General features: G+C 42.6%; 1 protein-coding gene across 9 annotated transcripts in view; it reads right to left on the bottom strand.

The window, feature by feature from the left end:
* LOC109627821 (unc-79 homolog, NALCN channel complex subunit) overlaps positions 1-25,180 on the bottom strand; it is a 32,590-nt gene extending 7,410 nt beyond the window's left edge. The window contains exons 1-33 of one of the 9 annotated variants that reach the window (XM_020084627.2): positions 24,978-25,180; positions 22,915-23,035; positions 19,592-19,905; positions 18,697-18,867; positions 18,254-18,349; positions 18,090-18,145; positions 17,151-17,280; positions 16,965-17,029; positions 15,809-15,897; positions 14,878-14,918; positions 14,607-14,635; positions 13,323-13,552; positions 12,932-13,103; positions 12,560-12,790; positions 12,084-12,274; positions 11,683-11,806; positions 10,823-10,963; positions 10,269-10,484; positions 9,702-9,929; positions 9,304-9,445; positions 8,704-8,783; positions 8,438-8,586; positions 8,144-8,301; positions 6,550-6,731; positions 5,736-5,937; positions 5,462-5,644; positions 4,739-4,807; positions 4,021-4,358; positions 3,703-3,885; positions 3,417-3,579; positions 2,923-3,072; positions 1,519-2,790; positions 388-489 (exon numbers count right to left, since the gene is read on the bottom strand). In XM_020084627.2, coding sequence (XP_019940186.2) covers positions 388-489; positions 1,519-2,790; positions 2,923-3,072; positions 3,417-3,579; positions 3,703-3,885; positions 4,021-4,358; positions 4,739-4,807; positions 5,462-5,644; positions 5,736-5,937; positions 6,550-6,731; positions 8,144-8,301; positions 8,438-8,586; positions 8,704-8,783; positions 9,304-9,445; positions 9,702-9,929; positions 10,269-10,484; positions 10,823-10,963; positions 11,683-11,806; positions 12,084-12,274; positions 12,560-12,790; positions 12,932-13,103; positions 13,323-13,552; positions 14,607-14,635; positions 14,878-14,918; positions 15,809-15,897; positions 16,965-17,029; positions 17,151-17,280; positions 18,090-18,145; positions 18,254-18,349; positions 18,697-18,867; positions 19,592-19,905; positions 22,915-23,035; positions 24,978-24,999 — 6,040 coding nt within the window. In that variant the 5' untranslated portion in view covers positions 25,000-25,180. Of the gene's footprint in view, positions 1-387; positions 490-1,518; positions 2,791-2,922; positions 3,073-3,416; positions 3,580-3,702; positions 3,886-4,020; positions 4,359-4,738; positions 4,808-5,461; positions 5,645-5,735; positions 5,938-6,549; positions 6,732-8,143; positions 8,302-8,437; positions 8,587-8,703; positions 8,784-9,303; positions 9,446-9,701; positions 9,930-10,268; positions 10,485-10,822; positions 10,964-11,682; positions 11,807-12,083; positions 12,275-12,559; positions 12,791-12,931; positions 13,104-13,322; positions 13,553-14,606; positions 14,636-14,877; positions 14,919-15,808; positions 15,898-16,964; positions 17,030-17,150; positions 17,281-18,089; positions 18,146-18,253; positions 18,350-18,696; positions 18,868-19,591; positions 19,906-22,914; positions 23,036-24,977 lie in introns of those variants that run through there. The other 8 variants (XM_020084628.2, XM_069536312.1, XM_069536317.1 and 5 more) reach the window with 8 other exon arrangements.
* Between the last annotated feature and the right edge of the window lie 1,975 nt (positions 25,181-27,155).

The following is a 27,155-nucleotide window of genomic DNA, read 5'->3' as shown; positions in this document are numbered from 1 at the left end:
CAGCAAAACTCATTCCAGCTTCCCCAAAAACAAGTGTGTGTATGGGTTACATGGAAAGACACTCACATAGAAAGAGATGGTCACTGTCATTTGTGTTCATTCAAATATTTAGCTCAGTTTTCTGAGGAACTAAATCATTATAACAATATTTTATTGGGAAACTAATTAGAAAACAATCATTGGTTCCTAGAATTTCTTTTGGATTTATGAAAGTCAATAATGATATTATGCGATATTTATTGAACATTTCCAGCTCCAATATGAAGATGTATAAAGTAATTTGCAGAGAAACATCCAGCAACTACAGGTGATAAAGCATATTTGACTGCACACAATTAAAAGTAAGTCTGATTGAAGTTCATATGTAATGAAATATTTGCATCCTACTTGATACTGAAGAGCGATGGCTCGTTTCAGGCATAGCAGCTTCAAGCGTTGGGGCTGAGGCAGATTCTCGTGGCTTTTCCAATGTAGACAGAACTTTGTGATCTGCAAGGCAATATGGGTGAATGATGGGCGGGGCACTGGCATCAGAATATATGCCGTTATATGCCTGATGTTATCCAATAATAATTAGCAGCAATGTTTGTAGAAAGGTCTACCACCAGGAGGAGATTAGTTTTCGTCTATTTAGTGCTAATTTAATCAAAGTTCAAATTAAAATCACTGTTTGCAGTTTATACTGATTTGCATGAGATCAAATTCTGCCTTGCTCTTCAGCTTCCTTTAAGCTACTTCAAAGTGTTTTCTCAGTTGACGTACTTGGTGTGCGTGTTTGTGTAATGGGAACATAGATAGAAAACACACCACAGGACATTACAAGTGGTAAATTGGGTAAAGAGGACATGCACATGTTCTGAAGTGCATTTCCAATGCAGGGCAAATCCCGAGATCTAAAAGAAGAAAAAACAGTTTGTGTTTGTTTTAGTTCCTATCCTAGACTTCATAAAGATGGACGACGCATCTTCATTTCCTGCCACTCTCTGGTAAATGAAGGCAAAATATCCCAAATACAAACACTGCCATCTTGCACATTTGGAGCAAGATCCAGGCAGAAGCAACTGGTGGATGGAGCCACGGTAGAATGTTCAAAACAATAACAGCAAACGTCAAGACAAATGTTGTCAATGCAACATTATAACAGTGCAGTAGTCTAGTGTAACTGCAGACTAACATTTTGATAACAGGCGTTTTTTGAGTCTGGTGATGCTTTTCTGTAGAGTACGCACTGTTTGTAGTAAATCCCCTAAAACCTACAAAACGTTTTTGTGGTTCTTGATTGGTGATTTTATTTAAAATCACTAAAGTTTATCACAGGGTTTAACTTTTTTAGCTTATTATGAATATAAGCTGTATTGACTAAGTCTTCTCAACTCTTAGATATCCCCTGAAAATATTTGGACACCTTGAAACTTACATAATATTATCAGTGCATTGGTAAAGTCGCAATTTGCAACAAGATTACTCAATCAGCACTGACTACTTTCATCTCATCCTGATCTAATCCCTTCCTCTTACCTGTTTCTGTAACCTGCTCACCACCGAGCTTATCGAACGTGTTGAATGAGATGTCCAGGTATTCCCTCTGGATGGCGCTGACCGCTATCTTCCTCTGCTTCCGTTGTCGGGGAACAATCTGGATTTTAAATTCTGCCTCTTCATTGTCGTCTGCATTGTCGGGTTTGGGGTCACTGTCTGCATCATCCCCCATGTCGTCATCATCTTCATCGTCACCGTACTCTTCCTCATCGTTGCTGATACTCTTGCTCTTCTCTGGTGAGGACAGAGGCTCTGCTTTGTCTTCTGGGATGTCCAAGAAGATGGTCCTACCAGAGGGACTTGTCCCGGTCCTCAGCTCTTCAAAGACCACGAATGTGTCGTCTAATGAGGTGTCAGGGACATGTGGGGTCTTCCTCAGCAGGTCTCTTTTCTGCTTTAGCGTCATGGGGCTTTCATGGCAGACATTATCCAGTCGGTCAGGAAGATCCAAAGAGGTGCTGGGAGTCACACGGTTTAGCTTCTTTTCCACAAGCAGCTGCTCTGAGCCTCCCTCTCCTACCAGAATGCCTGGGGGTTTTTTTTCGCTGGAGCAGTCCTCCACACTCACCTGAACCAAGGGAGACATGCGGAGGGTGTTACTGCTCGCAGGGGAAGCAGAGACCTTTGGGCTCCCGTTGAACTTGGAGCTCAAGATGGTGTTCAGGTCAAATTCCTCATCACTCTCCACGATCCTCAGTGGAGGCAATTGTTCAAACACCAAGGAGTCGCTGTCGGACATCGAGAGCAGTGAGTGTTTCTCTGGAATCGAGGTGCAGTCAGAAGATAGGTCAATGAGGTCCTGGTCCTCTTTTCCCAAAGCTGACCCCATCAAGGAGCTCTGGTCCAACTTGTCCTCAAAGGTCTCCATGCAGCTGAGACGGACCTCTGGGATGACAGGTTTGGAGATGTCTGAATGGCCGCCTCGGGAGCCTCGCCGGTCCACAGCATCGTTGGCCTCCGCCCGCACCGAAGAGCCATCAGAGGATCCTTTCCCATGATGTCTGCTGTGGGACATGGCCGAAGAAGGAGGCAGGACTACGGGGGGAACCTGCATGTCACAGCGATCGATGCATGACTTGCGTCTGTGCTCGTTGAGATTAAAGAGGATGGAGTCTGTGTTGGAGATGTCCAGAGACTTCTGCTTGTGCATGGCCTGCAGCCGCTTCTTCCTGGTGCTCTCCTCCCTCACACAGTGCAGGATGCTGTCCTGAAGGGCGCTGGCCTCACGGTACTCTGACAGCTCAATTTCACCTGAAGAAAAATAAAAGAAACTTTATCCCAGTGAAAGAAACAAACCTCCTGCAACTAAAAAAAATATGCTGTAGCGTAAAAGCTTCAATCGATGATCTGTAAAACCACACTTGAATTCAAAATGCTTCTTACTTTTTTTGGCATTCAGCTCCACCGGCTGGTATTTCACAGACTTGCTGCCACCGATCCTTTTTAGTCGGGCGAAGAAGGTCTGTGACTCCTTGTTAGCAGCACCGGTTGGAGTGTCATGGACGTCTGACTCATCAAATACACTGTCCTCCTCTAAAATGGAGAAAAAAATGTACATCAGCAAAGCGTTTATGTAGTAGACAGTATGTAAACTTGACTAAGTTATTATTTCTTATCTTATTATGATTTTTTGTCTACATGGTGAATCCATTTAGATAAAGTTTGGTTCCAATTTCAATCCATGTTTTGAAAAGCAAGCACTTAATTTGACTGCAGTGAAAACATTAATGTGGTATTTTTACTTGAGCACATTTTTGTCTCTTTATTGGAACATTTGAGTTCTTCCTCCACCGCTGATCACTAGACTGCATATTAAGCTTGTTCTAGTTTATACAGCAGATTATAAGTCTATAGACAACACTGATTGTTTCTTTCACCTTTTTCCTTCTCACTGTAGCGGCTCATGTTGGAGTTGTCGCTGTAGAGGGGTCCTGCGGTGGCGTGAGGACGACAGCTGTGATACTGGGCGTTGAGTGTGTTGATGGTGATGTGGATTAGGTGGAGGACAATTTTACTGCCATCCATGTCTCTGTAGGGGTACTGCACATAACAGAATATGTTGTACTTTGTAAATCAAACTGCAGATTTAAGGAAAATATGTTGTTGTATGTTAATAAATGAGACTCGATGAATATCCCGTCCACATAATAATTCAAACAGTACCTTATAGAGGATGACTAGCAGGGCTTTGAGCCACATCTGTCTGATGTGAGGCTTCAGCGCCCACAGAGAGCATCGAGGCGGCTGCTGGAAATAGTGTCTCAGCTGGGGACATGTGCAGTACTTCAACACCTGGACCACAAGAGGGAGCAGCTGCTTCCCCAGACTAATGTTGTAGTCCATCACCTGAAGGAAGGAGAATTACAGTTCATTTGTATGCCGATTATAACAGAAAACTCCTTAAAGTAAGCCATTTAACAGTGTGGGTAAAGCTCCAGCAACACAGAATGTGAAAGTGATAGTGAGTCTTATTTCAGTCACTTGTGCGATTCCAGCGATGAAGGCGTTGAAGCAGGTGGAGATGCGCATCTTCTGCGGTGCGATCATGAAGCAGCCCTCCTGTTGGTCATATCCCAGCAGCACATACAGGTGACGCTTCACCGTATTGAAAGCCTTGGCACTGCCAATGTCGGCCTCTGCGCTGCTCTTGTCTTTGGCCATAAATTTCATGAGCACCATGATGAGCTGGTGAACAGTCTGGTGGTCTATGCCGGCGTCCTCTGGAAGCAGGTCTTTGATGGTTGAATCGTCCTTGGGGGACGGCGTCTGGCCTATGAGAGAGGCTGAAGCGTCAGGGTTAAAGTGAGGGTGGAGACGTGCTGCAGACAGAATGGGGGAGAGGGAAGGTGAAGGAGCAGGGAGGGAGGGGGTTAACAACACAGAGATGGAGTCAACACATCCTCTCCACTTCTCTGTCAAAAGAGGTGGAGGTACATACATCAGTGGAATATGTAAACGGGGTAAACACCAAACATGACCTGCTGCTGTCAGAAGGCCTGTTTTCTTTTCACTCTGTCCTGTGTCAGAACTAGTCTGACATCAGGATGAAAAAACAATGTCTGTTACTACTGAGCAAACATTGCTTTTTCATGTTTCATTTCACATCTTCATGACTTTGTTTATAGAAATAGAGAAACTTTTCCTTCCAATACGATGAGATTATGAAAAGTAAATGTCTCCGATCTGGATTGTTATTTACCTGGCAGGACTTTCTCTATCATATCTCCCAGAGTCGGGGCAGACTGCTCTTGCCTCGTAAGCCTTAGAGCTAAAAACCACATATGAAGAACACAATTTAGGAGAATGTACAGGGGAGGAAGCACAGGACACATGTCTGAGCTTCACATGCACGAACACATGTCCAAAACTACACAGCACCTAAGATTGAAAGTATCACAAATATATAAGATGAAACATGTCCCAGAAGCTCAGACAGCCTGCTGTGCAGAGCCAGATATAAAATGAATGACTTTTTCAAACAAATGTCAGGAACAAACGAGTGAGGAGAGAAACATTAGGAGAATGAGACCAGACCTTGATCGAGTTGTGTTTGCAAATAAGGTTAAGGACAGAGGACGTTGCACCTTGTTAAGCCCTATGAGACAAATTGTGATTTGTGAATATGGGCTATACAAATAAGATTAGATCGAGTGATTGAATGAAATAAAAAATAGAAAAATCAGTTTCCCCAACAAATGTAAGAAAATAGGCTGAATCATGTCAGACTTTAAACAGGAAGGGACATTAAATGTACTTTAAGATACATTTGCCTCTATGAGTTCAAGTTAATGCCATGAATGAGGCATTTAAACACATTTTAAAAGGTATTTGCAAACACTGTTTGACCACAGACTGAGTGAAAGTGACACCGGTTAAGACTCAAACTGACAGAATCAACTCTCAGCTGATCTGTGCTACTCACGAATTCGGTTGCTCAGTGACTCCGGGAGCGAAAACGCCCGTTTGGACTCAGCAGGGCCTCCCTTCACACTGTCACGAAGAGAGCGCACACTCTTTTGCCGATTCCTGGCAAAACGGGCCCGACGAATCTTCCACATTGCCGCATCGCTGAGGTTGGCCACATTGGTTCTCACAGCTGTGATGGCTGCAAAAAGAATGGTTACAAAATAAAAAAAATGAAAGAAGAGCTTGTGTAAAACTGGGGATTGGAGACTGGAGACATAGAGAATACACACTTGTAGGGAAAGGGAACTCCTTGTTGCAGTCCAGGTGTAACTGGGCCTCCAGAGATAAAGTTTCAAAGCGGTTGACAAAAAACTCCCAGCTGAGGGCAGGAATATCTTTCTTCAGGAAGTGTAGCAGCAGGAGTTTGCTGAGGATGACTGGTCGATCCCTCACGACAGTGTCAAACTGGAAGTCCAGGCACAGACACAAGCCCTACAAAGCACAAAGGGTTTTATAACCAAGAATTCATCAACTCCTGCCAAATATTAGATGGTTCCAGTCTCTATCTTGTGTTAAATTAGAAATACAATATTTATCCTTTGTATTTTTGGTTTAGATTTCATAAACAACCATGGCTTTGAAACATTGTGTTTGGTTCCTTATTTCAGGATTAAAAATGGTTTTCTTCACACATATCTGCAGTGCAAATCATTTTAAACATTAATATGCACATGAAACAGCAGGTATCAATAAATGGTAATTAAAATGTTAAAAACTACATTAAAGCTACGTTGTAGTGAAATTAAATAAATTAACCAATTAATTTACTTTTACTCTGATATTTCTTAATTACAATATTATAAATGTTCTATGTATACTATTCTAAGTAAAGTAAAGTAAGCATGAGCTCATAGGCACTATATATAGGTGCATGTTCTGTGTTAAATTTGACCTTTTAACAGACAGAGCTGAAAAATATGTTAATATTACCAAAATATATGTTAATGCATTAAATATGTTTAACTGTATATTTACCCATTTCACACTAATTTGGGACACCAACACACTACAAGAGATTTAGGACTATGACTGTGAGCAGGTCACCTGCAGGGCCGGCCTCTTTATGGTGTCCAGCAGCAGTCGAGCTCTGGTGGCCACGGCTGGGTTGACGTCCTCCACAGATGCCAGGAAGCAACAGAAAGCGTGGGCCAGCGAATACTTCAGCAGGTGGTTTTTTGTCACTGCGCCAATGTCCAGGAACCGACAGAGCACCGCTACCTTCTCAACTGGGAGGAAAAATCAGTGAAAGTGAAAGATTGTCAGTAACAAAGACAGATTACTCAATAAGATGAGGAAGCTGAGCTGCCAGACGTCCTCCCTTAATTACCATGATATCATAAACAGACCCAGCGATGCGATCACTAATGAAGATTAGTGAGTTTATGTCATCATATTTGTCATGGCAAAATGTACATGTATGGGTGTGTCAATTAGCATTTTGTCAGCATTTATATAATGTCTGTGTCTGAAATGAAAAAATATAATATTCATTCCTCTAATTCCATCCTGTAATTGTTGGCTTTATTTATCATGACCGAGATAAGGATCTAAAAATAGACACTTTCCTCTGAAATCCATCAATTCTCACCCACTCAGTGTTGACAAGTGTGAACCACTAGGTGTCAGTGTGGGAGCGAAAAGATCATGCCACAGCAGTGAAAGCCACAGAAATCTAAATGTTTGCATGATTCACAACAACCACGGTAAAATGATCTGTTTGAACGATAATAAGAAGGATTTAAAATAATAATAAAAGTATGATACATTCTCGTGTTCATGATATATCACAGCGTTTCCACCTGACATTTCACAGACCGATAGATGAACTGAATCTCCTCAAGTATTTATATCCACAATAGGCTAATAATAACCTTTAAAAAAATCGACGGTGTATTTTGATCAACCATCAATCCAGTTGCTCTACAGCTTCCCTTCCATCCATACATGGAGCCTGTCCTCTGCCTCTGTCTCAAGGTCACACCGCTACTCTCCAATCACGAGGCGAGAAAACCTTATTAATCCTACAATTCCCTATTGCTGCCTGTTAGAGCCAAATGGTAACCATGACAACACAAGAGGGAGATTTGACCAGGCAGAAAACGGTTTAGGGAACATATTACATAAACATTCCGGGGTTGCCCTCTATCAATTCATTCATACAACGACAATCACATCATTAACAATGAGAATTAAAAACTGACTGAGGCTGATTTATTCACATCATAATGAGCTTGTTTAATATGAGGATACATGCAGTTAATGATCATAAAGATGTCAGCAGCTGCAGATGTCAGATATATTTTAAATAATCCTACACATTAAAATAAAGACACTTTCAGACATAAACTCCAGAAAATGTCTGGACCCAATTGTCTGTACATTTTGAGATTTAATATTGAGATATTTGTATTCTTTGTTTGTTTTCAGTTTTGCATCAAAACATATTGGCCCCGTCACTGGCTGTGAATTGTACTAATAATCCTGTTTTATTCTGACATGGGCTCACTCGGACAATCTGCTGACATTTTGCTCAGGGACTGGCAGGATAAACCCAAACTAATGTGTGAAGCAACTGACTCGGACATGAGTTCAGTGCATGTCTGAAAACAGCATAAATAACCTATGCTCTGTCTCTCACCTGCTTCAAATCGTATTTTCCAGTCTTTGCTGTTGAAGTTTGAGTTGATCAGGTTCCAGAAGATGTCGGCCCCGTTGGATAAAGAGAGGGCGTGCAGCAGCTGGGGTACAGCCAGGGAGGCTAACTGGCAAAACTCTGACTTCAACATGGACCACAGACTGAAACACAGAAAGGCCAAAATGGACAAATGAACAATAGACCATCAACAAGTTGCATAAATCAACAGCTGCACAGAGATATTTCCATCCAATGATCTTTTTTTTCGATGACAGAAGGGGAGTTGTGAGCACACACCAGGGGATGAGCATCTTCTCCTGGATGTAGGCCAGAAACTGGGGGTGATCCTTGCTGGCAAGGTACAAACACTCTCCATGGAGACACAGGATCTTCAGACAGTTCAGCATGTTGAACAAGATGTCAGGCTCCTCAAATTTGGACATTTCCTGAATATGAAGGAGACACTGAGTCACAGTGGGCCACAGGAAATCTCAAAAAAACATTCCTGAATGCTGGCATCATGTTAGTGCCTCAGTTTTTCTTATTCACTTATTAAGAAGTACCTGTAGGATGGTGTATATGAGCTTCAGTGACACAGGGAGCTGCTGGTAGGAGAATTTCTTGTCAGAGTTATTCTTCATTGCTGGAAGAAAAAAGGCCGTAGTGTTTGAAATAAATCAACATTCCAGTTGCTGTGCTCCACTGAGTGCCATTCTAGTTTGTGCTGTGTTTATAACCCTCTGTAAAGCTTGTCCGCTGCTGAGCAGCCCGCACACCATACTGTGATGCAGTATGATAGGATGCTCTCAATTGTGGAGCAGTAAAAAGCCACCGGCAGCTTTACATTCTTAAGAAATATAACATGGTGAGCGATACAGGTGCTGGTAGACAGACTCTGTTACTTTGGAAAGAGCCAGATTTGCTGATTCACCCAGAGTCCAGTCTGTGCTAAGCTAACTGCCCTCTGGCTCCAGCAACATGTTTACTGTATCATAAGAGTGATATCAACTAGAACACAAAGAAATCGGAATTTCTCAAAAAAGTCACTCCTTTAAATGCATTGAAAAGTTCAGATTGAGAAACCATATTTGTCAAATTCCCAAGAGGTGGAAGAATTCCTTATTTTATATATATTATTTTATTATTTTAGTTTCAGGACATACGAGCATCATCAGGAGAGTGGTTACTGGGGTTGTCAGTGTGTGTGCCACTTGGGTTGTCCCCTTCCTCACTCCCAATCTCTGCCGCGATGCAGAAATCCATCTGTGGCAGGAGCAGAGTTTCCTCCAGACTGTCCGTGGGTTCCTGCAGGAGAATGAAACGTCAAAACATCCCCTTCATATTTTTCAATTTTTTCAGTTTTCATCATCAGTAATTACATTTTTTTAAGTTCATAAAAACAAATATGAAAATACTTTATACCACAACAACATTGGCTGAGCCTGGAACACAGAGGTGCTTGTGATGCTTTGGTTTGGGACAGGATAACCACGTGGCATTAATGTCTAACACACAGGACTCGTTTATATTTGGTGCATAAATTTCATGCTGTGTGTCTCACCACCAGGCGTATCTCTTCCCGGGGGGTCAACCTCTCAAGGAGCTCACATCCCAGCTGGTAGCACAAGATGCTGGATTGGCACAGGCTACACTCTAGGGCCTTCTCATCCTTCTGGCAGGTGTGTGAGCCCCCCCACGGAGCCTGGAAGACGTTGTTGATAATGCCCACAATATCCTTCCCAAGGCTGCTGTCGAGACCCAGCATCACACCGTCATCTTGGAGCTCCATCTGGGACAGCCGGGGGAGACAACAGTAAAAACAAAAAGTGGAGCGTGATCTACAAATGTCAAGGTCTTACCTGTGGGCACTGTTGTCATTGCACTGTTTCACTTTTATTTTTATGGGTCAACTACGTATGGTGCATATTTGCATATTTACGATACACCCTTGGATATGCTTTGGTGATATAATACAGTATTGCAGGATTTGTATTAGGGTATCTCCTACTCTCATAAAAATAAAAATATCTAGAAACCAACCAAGTCTTTTTTATATATTTTATGAATATTATCACCATCCCTCACTTGAAATGTGTTTTGTTATTTCTCATCAGTACAATAAGGTCACCTGCTTCAGGATGAGGTCAAACATGAGGATGAAGCAACCGAGGTTCATGTCGTCATCATCACAATCCAGATCCAGGGCACAGTGTCCCGTGGCGTGACCCAGGTTTTTAAAGGGGCTGCAGCGCAGGGGGCTGCGGAACGGGCTCCTGAAGGGGCTGGGGAACGGGCTGAGCGTGTTGTGCTGCCCACGGCGTCCTGGATCAGACACCACACTCACCTAAAAATAAAGAATACATCGTTGCACAAAGTTAAATATGTGTTGTTGACTTAAATCTCAAAGGATTTATGCTTTTGATCGTCTTTTAGTCTCCAATCAGGTTCCTCTGATATTACCTGTCACTACACAGTTTCTCGGCTATAAACTTCGGTGACAAATCTACATCACAGTCAAGTTTAATTAAGCCCTTTCAGGGAGCTATATTTAGGCATTAGAAGTTACCATGGCAACATACAGTGCAGTACATCCCAATGAATGGTAGGAAACAGAAGCGAAGAAGAGTATAAATGTGAACATCCGTATCATAAACAAGCATCCGTTATTTTTGTCGTCCTCACCCTGCGAGCCCCAGTGTTGCCAGTCAGATCTGCGGCACGTGCCTTCCTCTGATTGGCCAGCTCCTTCAAAGAGTTCACTCCATCGGAGAACATCCCAATCAGTAGTTGCAGAGGCACCACGATGTCCAGCTCTGACAACACCTATGCCCAAACAGAACTCACTGGGTCAATTCCACAAAATCACAAACAAATATATTTTTCTACCAATGCAGCATGTCGCTAGTGTTTTGTTATATGCACAGAGGAGCTTAAAAGTCTGTTACCTTCATAATATATTTAAGATTATATAGCATTATATAACTGCATCTAAAAAAAACTTTAATAGCAATGTGCTTTTTCTGAAATATTGTCCCACTTAGCATAGCTAGTACTTTATGATTTGGGTGAACTGATCCTTAAATATAAACTTATGACCTGAATAACATCAACAGATCACAGAGCAATACCATACAGACAAAAACGTGAAGAATCAAACTGAGCTCCAGTTCTCTGTCTGATTTAAACGTGACCCATTTACTGATGGTAAATTTATGCAATCTCTTGATCGCAGTGGTGACAGAAAACTTGAAATTGATCCATGTATACAGGGCTGCAAGCTGTGATTACATATGTGATGAAGGGCAAGTTCCCTCCTATCTCTCTCTGTCTCATTCTGCGACCCAGATCCATATTCAGCAGGTCTCCTGCCCAGAATCTCACACACACTTGTCACACTTTGTGACAGCCTGTTCAATTCACACTCGCTGTGGACAGAACCGCAGGATGTGAACTGGACCCCAGACACAGTGTGCGTGTGAGTGCATGTGCATGTGCGTGTGTTTGTGTTTGTGTTTGTGTGTGTGTGTGCATGTGCTGCTTACATGGAGCCACAGCAGAGCCTGCTCTTGCACAGACGCAGGGTAGCCAGAGAATCTGCAGCTGATGAAGCCAAACATTTCCTCCATGGAGAAAGGCAGCGGGCACAGCTCAATATCAAACATTTTACTGCAGGGAGAAGGCAGACAAGAATACTACGTTTATGTAAATACATTTATACATTTTGTCAAATGCCAAGATCGGTACCAATGTAAGTATGAAGCAGGGACAAGGAGGTAATTAGCTTAACTTAGCATAAAGACTAGCAGCATTTAATCTGTACATGAGCAAAATATAAAAACCATGCTGGAGTTTAATTAGTCCATGGACATTAGAGTGTGGATACCTGACCTTTATTGCATGCAAACAACAATAATATTCAAATGTTTCTAAGAGGTTGATGTACCTGAGAACTTCCCGGAACTCTTTGAGTTGGTTGTCGGGCACCTCAGTGCGGATGGCCTCCAGCCACTCGGGCATAAAACACTCCCACAGTGGCTGACTGATGACGTTGTAAGGTATCAGACACAGGATGCGGTTCAGACCCTCCTTCAACTGGATCACTGTGCTACAGGACTTGTCCCAGTAACCTCCCACCTGGGGAGAGGTTAACAGAGACTGACTTAGATCACATCCTGACCTGCCCTGAATCATTTTAATAAACCTCAGTCCTCCGTTAGATCCTGATGTTTTCATATTTTAATCAAAAATGTTCCTCAGTGCAACATGTGCAGATGTTTACCTGCGCTATGACTAATATAAATAGTGGGGATGTGTATTGTCTGTATGTGTGGAGTCATGATGTTCATGTTCCCTTTGTACATCCTCTATAATTCATTAATCATATGATGTATGCTCAGTTGACCTTGGTCTTCACCTTACCCTGGCAAATTCAACGGGTTTGGGCAGCAGACACATGACCATGACGTCGAAGCGCACTTCACACACCGTCTTTAACCACTTGGTGACAAATTGAGGCTTTAGCTTTTCCACCAGGCTTCCAACCTCATCATCCATCATGTAGGCAGTGGAGTGAAACCACTGGAAAACCATGCTGACCAATCGGGCCAGGCTCTCCGTAGGTGTGTTCTCATTGGGGGTGCACAGGCTCACCTAGGAAACGTGTCAAAGCAATCAGTCAGGGAACTATGAATTCAACAGAGCACTGATAAGAGGCCAAGTACAGTACACATTCTTATCTCGCCACTCCCTCCCTGTTTTTGAAAGACTGAGTAACAGCTTCTGATTACACACCAGGAACCAGATGCCGAACTGACTGAGGAGGCGCTGGTCGTGCTGGTCGTCCTCCTTGTTATCAAACTCGATGTTGTCCAGGGAGTGGTGGGAGGCGGACAGGCCCATCTGACGACGCCTGTTCATCTCAAACTCTCGCTGTTCTGCATGAATCTCTGCCTCCTTCAGAAGGCTGTGTGGAAGTGTCGAGTGAGATTGGAAGAGCAGAGGATACAGAAGGAGGACAGAAATAAAAATAGACATAAGATAGCCTGACATCACATATATATTATTAATATAATTTTCTGCAGTATTGTGGTTTATATTCATGTAAAAACGTGTTTCACAACATTACAGGCTTATGCTCTGTAAATATGGCTGCGCTATGTTAGTGAAAACACTGTCAGTGTACCTTATAACCGCTTCCACTGTGCACACCAGCTCCTCCGCTCCGCACTCCCGTGTGTTGATGGGAGGGGGCGAGGTCTGGTACAGATGGGTCTCCGCCGCAGCCCCCACCTCACTGCTGTGGTGGTTGACATGGCAACGCTTGCAGTAGCGGACAGGCCGGTTGCCATGGCGCCCACAGCAGCCAGCCGAGAAGCAGGTGACCACAGCCCGCCTAACATGAGAGCTACAGTTCTACAGAGCGAAGCCGAGACATGAGAGAAAGCAAGAGGAAGAAGAGGAGGAGGAGGAGGAGGAGGAGGAGGAGGAGGGGGAGGAGTAGGAGGGATCATTTTTATTTCTATTCTCGGCAGCAGGCAACAAAATACAAACATCAACAATCACAGTAAACCAGCCAATAATGTCTCACCACAAGCCTCTAAGAATAAACATATTTCTAGTTCTAAAAACCCCTCGTAATTAATATCTCTCTCTGTAATATGCATTTGTTTAGGAAAGTTGATCAGTCTTCATCTGTGGCAATAGACAATGTCTTTATGCATCCCCATGGTGTCTCAGGTTTCTAAAAATAAAAAGCATGGCACTAGAGAGGCATCCTAATCTGATCAGCCTCTAATCTTGTGCCATTAGGGGGATGCAGTGCTCCCTATCAAATTAAGATATCTGTCCTCTGATGGCGAGTTCTCTCATTCACTTGTCAAAGCTTTCAGCAAGGAAAAAAATAATTTGAAGTTACTGATGATGTTGTTGTTGTTTGAAGTTTGTTCGGTGTTTGGTATCATGGTGTAATTATCTATTCTCAGGCGAAGTGCAATGTCAGATCACGTGTGAAACCCAGGTGGGAGTTTTAAAGAGCTTTCTGGAATAGGTGGGACAAAGCCTGATCAGAGAGGGAGGCTGTGGATTATATAAAACAGAGCAGGGTCCAGCTGTTTCCCCTGACAACATTAGTCAACTGCTCGGTCTGACGGGAATACCTGAGACCGGCTCACTCTCAGTTTTCCCTGTGTCACAGTAGAAACCAGCAAGGAGCAGTTGTGCCCAAGGCAGCGCATTTGACAACAAACATTCATTTAAAACGATTTGGCTTTACTGAGCCACTTCAGTGTTCAGATTCATAAATAAATAACCTTGCTATGGATCCTATGTTAAAATTAATATCTTGAAGTATATTCAGAGTTAACCAATTCAATAGTTTCTGTTAAAAGTGATAAAACAGGTGAAAACATGATGGCTCATTGTTGGGTAGACTGATACTAGAGTTCATGTTGCAGTATAAATATCTTACCTTCTTTTGACAAATGGCTGATATCTCTGCTGTAAAGAGAAATGAACAACAATGTTCAAAACTATACATACAGAATATATCAGCAGCTTCTATATATGACATTCAACTGAAATAGCTTGCAGCATGGTTGATCATTCTTATTGTTGCACAAAAAACTTATTTTAGGCACTGAACATATATTGGCTACACTATGTATATTATATGTATTGTGTTTTTCTGTTTGCCTGTGACAGACTGAAACAAATGAATATTCAAGCTTGCGAGTGCTCACCTTGGGGCAGGAGTACATCAACAAGCCATTCAGCGTGGTCTCTGGAAAAATGTATAAACATTACATGATGTATAGGCAAAGGGCTCCTCAGAGTGTATATAAAGATATACATGTCCACCTTGTGTCTACACAGCAATCTAGAAAATTTCCACACAGCTGGAAAATATCTTTTTTCAGTAACAGATAAAATACAAATCCCCAGAGTCATGTAATTCAAATATGCTACTGTGAAGAATATGCATACTTGGTTTGTTTTGCTGTTGTTACTGTGAAGTTTCCTTGCATTGTTTGCCCGGCCCTCTTGCTTCCTGTAGCTGTTTCATGTGTGTTGTTACATACCTGAGCCCCAATTCCTATCCAAGTCCACCAAACTTTGCTGTGTGTGAGGACCATGTGGCCTTTTCACCAACATTCTGCCACTTCGTAAAAAAACTTCAGCCAACCTCTTTGCTTGTTTAAAGGAGTTATTGTTACCTTTCCTGTTCACCTCTAACCTTTGTTGCTTTTGCCTGCATCTAGGATTGAAATATTAAGATATACCTGCCAAGCTCAGCCAGCCATCATCCCCACAAGCATACATTTTGACTTCCTCTGTTGGATTTGAATTCTCAGAACCCTCCTGGTTGGACATCTAACACATCCGAACCAGAGACGTTTAGAACAATCCCAGTACTATTTGTGATTCATTCATTCTGTTCAAATCCTAACAGTTACAGGGAGAATAGAGGAAAAATTGTCTACATGCTTTTGTGATGATGATCTCATTATCGGCACAAGGGAATTACGTAACCATGGTGATGCATTTCCCATGGGTTAAAGAGAGGAATAACGAGGCAGGCAGTGGGTGATGTATGTTTGGAATGGCATCTTATTGAAGGCGAGGGAGGATCTGGAGATGGATGAAAGAGGTGAAACATACATACATACATACCCTGCTATCCTCTGGCTGCACTCCTCACATATATAAAGAGGAGGGGGCTTGTCTCCCAGGGCAACTGAAAGAGTTGGATCTATACACATCTGCAAAAGTGACATGGGTAGCGTTAGAAAATGTATGTAGTAATTAAATGATCAATATATTGATACGCTGATGGTTATTTTCATGCAAATAAGAGGATAGAAACATTTCAGCTCATTTTGGTCAGGAGACAGACTAAATATGTTTTTTTATTATATTTTCTATCATTTATTTGCTATTTATAACCAAAAGTGTACAAATTAAACAATTTAAACCTTAACCTCAGCTTGTTTCTGTACAAACAAAAAAGAAAACAAGGCAAGACCTGTTTTAGGCTAGTGACAAACTTCCACAAAATAGAAAAATACTTCCTTCTTTTAATATCTAATTTTCATAAACATCTTCCTGTCCAAAGTGTCCTTTTCCATGTGCTGTGTCACATACAGCATTACTCTAAGAGGGTAGTGTCTTGCTGAAGAAAATATTCTGACACCTATACCTGCCTCCCCACTCCTTTATGTGGATGGCTGCGTGCATATGCTGCACTCCATTCCCTCGCAACCTGTTCCTGGCCCTGTGTTAAAACCCCAACGCTCTCGGCCTGGATGTTCAGATGGTGCACTGTAATTTACTGTGCTCACTTGATGCCACCCCATCCTGAAGGGCTGCGCTGGGTCACTACTTCCAATTAAGGCCCCACCCAATCCAACCACCCCCCACGTACCCCCTGCATGCTCCTGGTAATTGAAATCTGGCCTCTGTCCATGCCACGGCTCCTTCTCTATATGTCAGCTTTGAGCACAGTTGAGTAAAGGCAGGCGGCGCAGATAAAGCAGAGCAGCAACAGCAGCTACAGACACCGGTGTAAGAGAAGATGATATCATTACCCCACTTGTGTAGCAGCCTGGGCACGACTGATTTATTTACCGAGGGGCTCGCAAAAAGCCAAAACGCCATCATGCATGGTTGAACCCAGCAAGGCAATCTGACACATGCATTCCCGATAATGTTCTCGAGGGAGGCAGCTTTCAGAACAAATTGCACACCACTAATCCATCATGTTTAAGTGACAAGGCATTGTAGACGTAAAGAGATGTGGATCTTTCTATACATTTAACACTGAAGTCACCTTGACAGCAGGTTTATTGATGGCGTTGTGGCACTCGATGTGTTGACAGTGGATGGGATTCCAGGCTGATCCGGGAAGAGATGCAGTGAGCGAGGAGGATAAAAAGAGAAAAATGGGGGATAGATTAGACCTTTAGTTGGTTCAAGGACAGATGAAGCAGCAGATTTGACATTGAGAGAATCTGACCGGTGTACTGCAGCCCTCTGTATTCACTGATGGCTCCTGGGGGCTTTAGGTTGGGCCAGTAATGAAACAGCATCTGCACGGCTGGAGGTTTTACTTGAGACGGTCCGTATGATATGACGTAAAGAAGATCCTGGAATACACGGAAGACATCAACAATAATTAAAGTGCGATTATAATAGATTTATTAGATATTTGTGAATAGTGAATGGAGCTAGTAGCAAATAGATTTTCATTCAAACCTGATTTCCATTTGTAAAGGCTATAGATTGCTTTTAAAACTAGCTAACCATTAGCTTGGCACAACAGATAAGAGCAGAGGGTAATGGCTAGCTTAAAATGTAATAAAGTTGTATTTTTAATCAAAGTTTAGCAGGGAGAATAGATTTGCTTTTAGGCCAGATTTGTTACACATTTTAAATCAAATAAATAAGAGATTTTAAGTGGAATGAAACTCTTTCACTTTGCTTTACACACATGAAAATATGTCCGCATCATAGACTGCATAAGAAGATGACCAACACGTCTCTACTTCCTGCCACGACCCACAAATGACAAAAAATATCCTCAGAGATAGCGATGGATGGATGAAGCCGATGTAGCGAAGTCCTGTCGATACACTCACTCAACCAATCGTGAGTCAGCTGTCGTTCACATTTCACCATCTTTTTTTAACTATAATTAAAACCAAACTTACCAGAGAAATGAACACTTGAACATGTAGTGTTATCAGAACTAGCCAAAATGACAGAAACCATCTCAATGTGATTTGACTTTTATTCGGTCCATGCCTTGATCCATTAACATGGAGGAGGCCAAATGTATTATATGTGGTGCAGCCAGCCACCATGCGATTGAGATGCTTTGGCTTCACTTTTGAGTAGTGGTCATGTCGTCCATCTTTATATACAGTCTATTATCTGCATTCAGAGGGTGACCTACCTTCCACACTTCCTGTTTGTGCTTCATTAGACACTCCAACAATTGACAGTGATACACTGGAAAGTAGTAGAGACCAGTTAAGGCAGAGAGCTGTTACTCCACAACATTTGAGTGTAGGTCAGATTTGCATGCATGCTTCACATCTGGTCAGTGCCATGAGTTACCTGGGTTTGTTGTGTACTGCATTGCAATCATGAGCATAGAGGAGGCAGACAGATTAACATAGGCTGGGACACCCCCTTCCCTTCGAGTGGAGCCCACTACAGACGAGCAAGGGAGAGAAAAAAAAAGGATGACGCAGGCTTGAAAGATCTCTGTACGGTCTCTTTAAGGTGCTAATGAAGATCTGTTTATGTCATTTATAGAGCATTTGGGTGGCTTTCAAAGCTTAAAGGGATAGTTCACCTCAAACACTTCACCCACCGCTCCATCTGCATAGTGATGAGTAGATAATGAGTGACTTTTCAGGTTTTGGTGAACCATCCCTTCCCAGCAGCTGCTATTTGTGTTGCATTTGATTTTCTACATATATTACTGATGATGAGTTGAGTTTAATGCTTGCAGGAGCTGAATATGTAACATTACTTATGTGATGGGTCATACTTACATATAGCCATTGGGAGGAAGGATGTGCTCAGGTACTCAATGATGTCTTTGTGAAGGAAAGGGGGGAAAGTGGCTAAAGTGGAGATCATAGTATAGGGCAAAGTGCTGAGAATATCATCACTGAGAAAGGGCAGGAGGCAAGTTGTTGTATAAAATATGGACTGTCCCAGATCTGATGAGAAAGGGAAAAGGCAAACAAAGAGACAAAGAGATATACAGACACTCATTCAATAAACTGCACATACAGTATTCACATACTGTATGTAGCCACAGACATCACATGAAATTTCAGTCATTTAACAGTTTCAACAGTGAAAAAATAAAACGTCTGCAATTTGATCTTCTGTTGAGGGCAGTAAATGTTTCTTTAAAAGCCAATGATGTAAAGTGTGCCCACAGGAAAAGTGGAGCAATCTAGTCAAGGAGATGGGTTTTCATGCTTTAAAGCTTTTTTTAACAGTGGTAAAATATTCATGAAAAATAAAAACACGGACGCAGATGCATACTGGGGCCCGTGAAAAACAGTGTGGAAATATGTCATTCTCAGATGTGCTCTTAACATTACATTTACCCATGTGTGTTTTTCATTTTAACTTAATATATTTGCACACGACAACATAAGTTTAAACATTTCTCGCACTTTACATAACAAACATGCAGTCAAGTATGATACACAGAAGAGGAAGCCTATGTCTGGTGTATCCAATGGCTTATGAACGAATAGGTTGACAGGATCCAGCGTGCTCCCAATCACCCCATGCATCCCTCAAGATCCTCAGCAGGACTTCTCTCTTCCCGTTACAAAAGAGGCCAAAAAAGCAGCAGTGGCTTCATGCAGGCCAGACGGCTCGGAGGATGATGATGACAAACAGTGGTGCACTGGGGCCTTGACTCACCATGCTGACCGTGCTGCAGCAGGGGCACCAGGTCAAGCAGGGTCACGAGGGTCACATAGAGGCCCTGATAGTCCAGAGAGGGGTACTCTGAGAGCTGAGCGTCCCGACTCTGCTGCCCCTGCCCCCCGCGGTCTGACGGGGCATCGCGCAGAACGCTGTAAAGGAGGGAGCGAGTAACTGTAGGGTTGATGGAACTGACTTGTGGTCTTAGAGATGGGGTGAGTGGGAATGGCACAGGAAAAAGACACATGGTCATGGGCACGGCCAAATTGGAAGCTTCCTGGTTCTCCTTCCTGCCTGTGCGGGACAGAATGCTGCTCCGGGGGCGGGAGGGTAGGGGGGAGGGAGGGTAGGGGAGGGGGAACAAGGGAAAAAAAGAGACAACAAAGACACAAAAAAACAGCACATTACATTGAAATGGCACTACAGAGACAGCGTAAATAGAAAAAAACAAACCCAGATAAACCCCACATAGGATGCAGTGTCTCACTATTTGACTGTATCACTGAAGGCACGGGCAATTTCTCCCAGCTTTGTCTGCTCAGAGTGACTTAAGTTCAATTTCATCTCGTTTTGTCTGCCTTTGCACTTGGAAAACAAAAAAAACATGAGCACAAACTGCAATGATCACTGCATCTCATGCGTATCTGGTGACAAGGAGCAAAAATATAAAAAATGGCATGTTTTCAGTGGCAACCCCATACTTCTCCAAAAAGGGACAGCGCAAATGACTGTCCCTCAATGGCTGCCGTCTTCCAATCAGCAAGGTCAGTGGTGGCCACTATGCAAAAAAAAAAAAGGCCAATGAGCCGTGGAATTTCTTTTTAAAAATGAAATTTCCTTGTCTTTAGTGGGGCTGTCAAGGATGGGAGTGACACCAAATTGTTTCGGGAAAATACAGAGGTGACACTTTTGAAACATGCTTCAGCCAGTAATAAACATGTGTGTGAGGTTAGATCAAGTGCTCCTAGGTCACAGCACATGTTTATTGCACCAGAGAAATAATGTCCGTATGCATACGTTATGATACTGCACCAGTATCATCAGGAGAAATAATGAGATCCAACAGGCATATGGATTCAGGTTTCTAAAATAAATGTAACAACTAATCTACGGTAGAGGAGAAACTATAATGACAAAGGAAATAGGTTGTATCAGGGGGAGATGACTGGTAGCATCATGTTTGTGAGCTAATGCAAGATGGACAATTGTGTTTGCTGTCCCCTGGGAGAAGGTGGTGGACATATTCAATTTTAAAGAGGGGGGGAGAAAAAACAAAAAGCAGAAAACTAGTCGGGGTTGAGTGTGGGAGCGTCTAGGGTGGAGGAGGGGGGAGGGTGGGGGCCAGAGAGCATTGCTCTTTTTTTTACTGCACATTATTAAAGAGCTAAGCTGTTCTATCAGGCAAATGATTGGGATTTATCATGAGAGCCCAGATTATAAATGCTGCTGTATTGTTTTGTTTTTTTGGAAGGTCACTCAAAAAAGAGTTATAGCATTCATGGCAAGTGAGAAAGGGGATTTCATAAGTATTTTTTAACATATAACAGTAAATGCATAACGTTGAGTTAATACGTGAACAGCAGAATTTAACATTTTCTGACTTAATCCCCTCAAAGTTATACTCTGTAAGATTTTAGTCCGCGTAGATTCATTCGTGACGCTGCCTCATTGTGCAGCACAAACTCAAACAGCATGACAACGGACTGTATCTCAAAGTATGACTTTTTCACTGCCCATTTCTCATATAGAAAACATCATCAATTTGAACAATGAACATAGACATATAAAAAGACACGCTCACACACGTACGCTGAACATGTACACACGCAAAGATACACACACATGTGCGCACATACGTACAAACAGAACGACACAAGAGTTACACAACACATAAAACACATGTAGAAATGCACTGGTACGGACACATGACGTACATCGACTGTCAATCCCTGCACTGTCAATACAAAGTCATTGGCTATGTGTGTCTCAGTAATTCAAAGCACAATCAAGACTCATCTAAGAAACAGGATTTCAAACGTGTGGTGCTCAATCTAAAACAGAAGCTAAACAGTGGATGATTGCGGCCCGCTGCAGTCGTTCTCATGGGTGGTACTGTTTGGCGTGAAGCCAGTGAGGCTCACTGAAGCAGAGAGCTCGGTTTGACAAGGAGCAATATGACAAGATATGCCTCATCTTTAAGGAAGCAAATATAATTGCATCTTTCCTTTTTTCTGCCCTGACCTGTGCTGAACCTAAAAATGAGCGTCTGAATCAGCAAACACCTCCTCTGGCTGTTTCGCTTTTTCTCTGCAAGAACATGACACATACCTACTTAAAGGTTCACTAATCTCCTCCTTCTTTTGCATTCTCTCTTTTTCTTTACCCTGGGCGTTAGAAGTCACAGGTGGATTGATAATCCTGGAGTCCCCCCCCCCGGGCAGAATGATTTGTTCTGCATATCAGAGGCAAAGAGGCTGTGCTGCAGGAAAATATCGAGCAAGTAGTGGCATCGTTGTGAGTGACTGCATTCACACTCAGGTGACACTGGCTATAGGTCATATTTAAAACAGGATGCTGGTGTGGGACGGCCCTTCAGCAATGCACAAAGTATCCAGGATACTCAGTAGAGGAATAATCCTTATGGGGCTGAAGCATTAAGTGTATTGAAGCCTGCTGCCAACCTCAAATAGATTGCACCCTCAACTGGTAAGTGGGGCAAACAAGTTCAGCCTCCAGCAATCTCACCCTTTATTTGTATATTAGCTAATTAGTCACAACAGCGATGGGGTTTTTTATAAAGCCAGATTACAAATAAAATTACTTATCTCCGCTTTTAAATGGAAAGAAGCTCAGGCTAAGAAAAAAGACACGCGATGAAATTAGATGTGTCTAAAATGGCCGCCCACTTGACCTGTGTTTGAGGAGGAAATAACATGTTGTTCCTTCCTCAGGCTTTCACAGCACCCAGAGGAGCAGGCTGACCCTGTGACTGCAGAGCTAGAGGACCTGCCTTCTGCCTGCCTCTGGAAAGGACACTAGAGCCCACCCACCCCCGGAAGCATTAATCTAGCTTTCAGCCACTGAATCAATAAACACCACTAAGCCGTCTGTCTCTGCTGCTACTTGAACACAAACCCTGTAACTCTCATATCAGTAGATAGAGCTGGCTATTTCCCTATAACTTCCTTTTCATGTAGTAAATGGTGTCCCTGTCGTCTCTTTGAGAAAGTGTGCACTGTACTGTGAACTCTCCTGACGCTAAATATCAAACATTCTACAGCCTGTTACTTCACCTGTTGGCTCCAGAGCAGGGTACTTACCTGAGCAGGGTTTGGGAAAAGTATTTCAGTGTGTTTGCAATGTCTGTTCCAGAGGGCACTGGGTAAATATTGTGTTGCACACGGTTGTGATACTCTTGCAAGTATCGTATCTTAGAGGCAACTAGACAAAATAAAAAGCAGAGTAACAAGCAAATCAACACTAGAAAGACTAGAGAGTAAAACACATTAAAACATTAATGCATAAATGTACACATCTGGTGTTGTTTCTTGCTTATAAGACCCAACTTCATGTAATTTGGATGTTTTGAACAAAGAGTCAGTGATTCCATGGCTCTCTGGCCTTCTTCAGGTGACCTTTTTGGTATAGCGGCGAGGTCACAGGATGCCCTGGAGGAGGCAGTAACCTATGGCTTACAGAAACACGCTCGTGCACAAAAGGTTGCCAGCTCATGTTCCGGACAAGCTGAGAAAATTAATTCGAGGGTGAACACAAGAAAGGGCTCACTCATTCGACATGTCAGCGTGATGTCCTATGGAACTGCCCTCCCTCAGGTCTCGGGTTTGAGCATTTTGTTTGTTGTTTTCATCTGGTTAAGTAAGAGTTCAGATAAGTTGGGAGTTGGTGATCGCTGACCCATTTTCTGTGACTTTGGGCTGCAATGTTTAGCTTCTTCTCTGACCTGTAAATGACAAACTCCCAAAATAAAAAATAACAGCAGCTGTCTGTGGGCATGTGTGGTCAGAGAACTGTGCTGTGGTACATTGCTGTATCACACATGCTTCTCTCTTCATGGATTGAAACATCCTGAGGGGTAAATGATAAGGAGCCACGGCTATGTTTATCTGCTTTTGTTTGTTTGTTTGTTAGCAGGATTACGCTAAAACTGCTTCAATAATTTCCATAAAATTGAGTTGTGGATATGGATCAGGGTGCAAATCCGTTGTGAGATGGGGGGGTTTTCGACATTTTCTGATATTTATGAGTGTAGTTCCAATGGTGCAGTTCCCAAAAAATTGGTTGCCAATCCAGTTTAAGACAAAAATCCAGATCTAGTGAATTTAAATGTGGTTTTATGAGAGGACTGTATGTACTCTACTTATAGTATTGTGAGAAAATCTCTTCAAGTGTACCCAGGATTCGCTATTTATCATAGACATCAAATGGTGTCAATACAGTATTATAATACTACAGTAGTCTCATGTAATTGCACTTTGATGGTGGACTGATTTTAAAAGTCCTCACATTTTGATAAAACAAGTCTATAGATGAAGGCCCTAATAAAGATAAGATAACTGCAGACATGTTGTTTAACAGCAGAACAACACATTGCTTCATCTTTTTCTAATGTTAGCCTGATAGATTCCTTAATATATTGCCTATAAACAACATTAGCAACGCTCAACTTTTAGACAAACGAAATGGAAGCAACTAACAACAAGTTAGACCTCACAATTTTAGTGGGTTTAAATTCAATTTCAATTCCTTCATAAAGGAGTGCCAGGATCGTTCAGTCCAGATTTGAGAGGATGTGGAGGCAGAGACTGGTGCTGGTTCCCACCTGTTCCAAAGCAAACCGAGGGGAGGGGGTGATGATGATGATGATGATGATGATGAAGAGGAGTAGGAGGAAATCAGCAGCAGCCTTCAGGGCGACGTGTGATCAAACCCACGTTATCGATCAATCTAATGCCACCGTATTGTTCAGTGGGAGAATCTTGTTAGGTCGACCTTGAGAGCAGCAGCACCACAGCTCTCCCCCACCCCATGCAGCCACGTCAATCAATCAAACACACAGACGATCATTCGATTTATTGCAACGACGTTTTCTTTTTCTTCTGTTCACCCTGCAGATGGATGGAGAGAGAGGTGTGTGAGCCTCCAGTCATCCTCTGCGGGGAGAGAGAGGACGTGTTGCAACAACCTGCCCTGGCAACCGCGCGTTCATCACCAAGGACAGCTCCCCTCATCCGCTCCCATGGTTAAATCAACCAGAGAAACACATCACAGCTACACACCCTCATGTAGAGACAGGTGGAAACACACACACACACACACACACACACACACACACACACACACACACACACAGATCCGTACTTACACTGCTCTGCCTTCGTGGACATTTCGCAGACTCTTGGGGAAACATAAAACCCAGACTGTCAGTTGTTTTCACTGTGGTTTTCGGTCTGTTCCTTTTTCCTCTTTCCTCCCCCAGCGTTGCGTTTCCCTCAGCGGTGAAAAAGTGACTGTACTCCCCCTCTCAGCAGCCCAGGCTCCGGGCTTGGTTGTACCACTCCTGCGCGGTGGTGGTTCATGCGCGGTGGGGTTTTTTGTCAGTGGTCGGTTTTTCGCTGAGCTTTTAGTGGAATTAAAATAAGAGACTCGCTTTTTTTTTTTGCAGTCTGTTGTTCATCTCAGGAATTTAGTTTTCTTCCACAGTGGAGAGGGATGCTTCATTTACACACCTCCCACCACTCTACCTTTCCAAAAATGGACTGATCCGGCTTGAGATTTTGTCATTCAAGATTTCCAACAAGCCCATCAGTCTTCTTTGAGATGATGACAGGGGAGGAAACACCAGCACCTCATCTGGGTGTTTGCTCCTAGATTAAATTTTCTTTGTTGTTATGGTGCAGGATGAATAGGGTGAGCGTGCAACAGATGGTTGTCACACTGTCATAAATAATATAGAGCTGCATGAAAAATATATCAAGATAAAAATGGTTCATATCAGTGAACACATTTATATTTTTATTACAACTTTACTGACAGGTTTTTGTTCCTGAGTGAAGGTTGTAACAACAATAAATACATTATAGACACCCTCCATGCTCATATACTTCATTTTGAAGTTATAATTTGTTGTTTTATATTTGTGAAGCGCTTTTAACTATGTTTTGAGAAGTGGGATACGATTAAATACAGTGTACAGAGCATCCACAGGGACCTTAAGAGCTATTTTCTCAACCCTTTGATATTAACTTAAAGTCCTTCCTACTTCAGATCCTTCTGTAGAATTTTCTAAGATTATACATTGCATAAACATTATATTGCTATATGTTGAATCTGTGTTATATTACTACTGATACAAATTGAATCACTATTGATATTGTTTTATTGCTCTCATCATGACCATGATGTACCAGGGTGGAAAAAGGTTTTGTGTTTGTTATGTCTGAGGCCCTGACAGACCCTTCCCATTATGCTTTGTGCATACAACTGTTTATATATCTGTCCCGCTGTTATCTAAAAAAACCTATGGTTTATGATTTGCAGTATATGGGACAGGGCAGGATATGGAAATAATGATAGAGAGGTTTAAGGTGGGAGAGGAGTTGAGTCATTGGCCCCCTACTTGTTACCACTCTAGTGGTGTTGAAGCACATATTAAGTACACAACACAGCAGATATTATGTCAAACTCTGTATTCGGTTTCATCAAACCAGACAAAGGTTTTACTTCCACTCCAAATATTTTACACATGGAAGTGGTTAGATGCAACAGCAATGTACAGTTCTTGCAGGAGTCACTGCTCTGGAGGGGATCTCTGCTGGTACTCTGGGATGTGATACATGATCCATCCAGCCGGGGCCAGGAGAGAAACGGCAAACACACACAAGGCAAAGACAGATTTCTGCAAGAACGTTAATGAGAACAGTAAGAAAATGTTTCAACAACAGACTGGAATCTTTGTAAGAGAACTAAATACATGCATGAAGGCTAATAGACACATTTAAGGCACTGTATGATATCTCCAAACCTCACCTGTCAGCAGCTACAGGTAAAGTGAGGGGGGGACAACATAAGCAGCAGCCTTGTATCTTCCTACCATGATATTCCCTTAGTCCCTCTGCACTCTGCTACTCTTAACCTGAGCCAGGCTTTGTAAAAGCCCCTGTGCATGTCCCTGAGGACAGATCAACAGATTTATAGTGGCATAAACACTGTCCGCTGTGTTTCAGTTCCATCCTTGGATCCGTTTTCAGAGACCACAGCTTCTCACTAACTCATGGATAAGAAATGAATAAAACATCTCTCCCATTCCGCAGGCCAGGGATACAGAGTTTGCTTGAATTCCTCGCATTAGAGGCAATAAAGTGAAGTTTCACAGACACTGACTTCCCATGAAGACTGACCATTGCGCTCTTTGTATTTGTATGTATAATATTTGTTAAGTATAATATTTAAAGTTCTTGTTTTCTAGTGGGGGGGCTTAGCTGAATCTGAGCGTGTGAGCTGAGAGCAGCTGCTGCGAAGGGAGAGTATGAAGAAACTAAGG

This window comes from Paralichthys olivaceus, chromosome 12, assembly GCF_024713975.1.
Source record: "Paralichthys olivaceus isolate ysfri-2021 chromosome 12, ASM2471397v2, whole genome shotgun sequence".
Lineage (NCBI taxonomy): Eukaryota > Metazoa > Chordata > Actinopteri > Pleuronectiformes > Paralichthyidae > Paralichthys > Paralichthys olivaceus.
The sequence above is the reverse complement of the archived record's forward strand: the minus strand, read 5'-3'. Positions and strand labels throughout refer to the sequence as shown.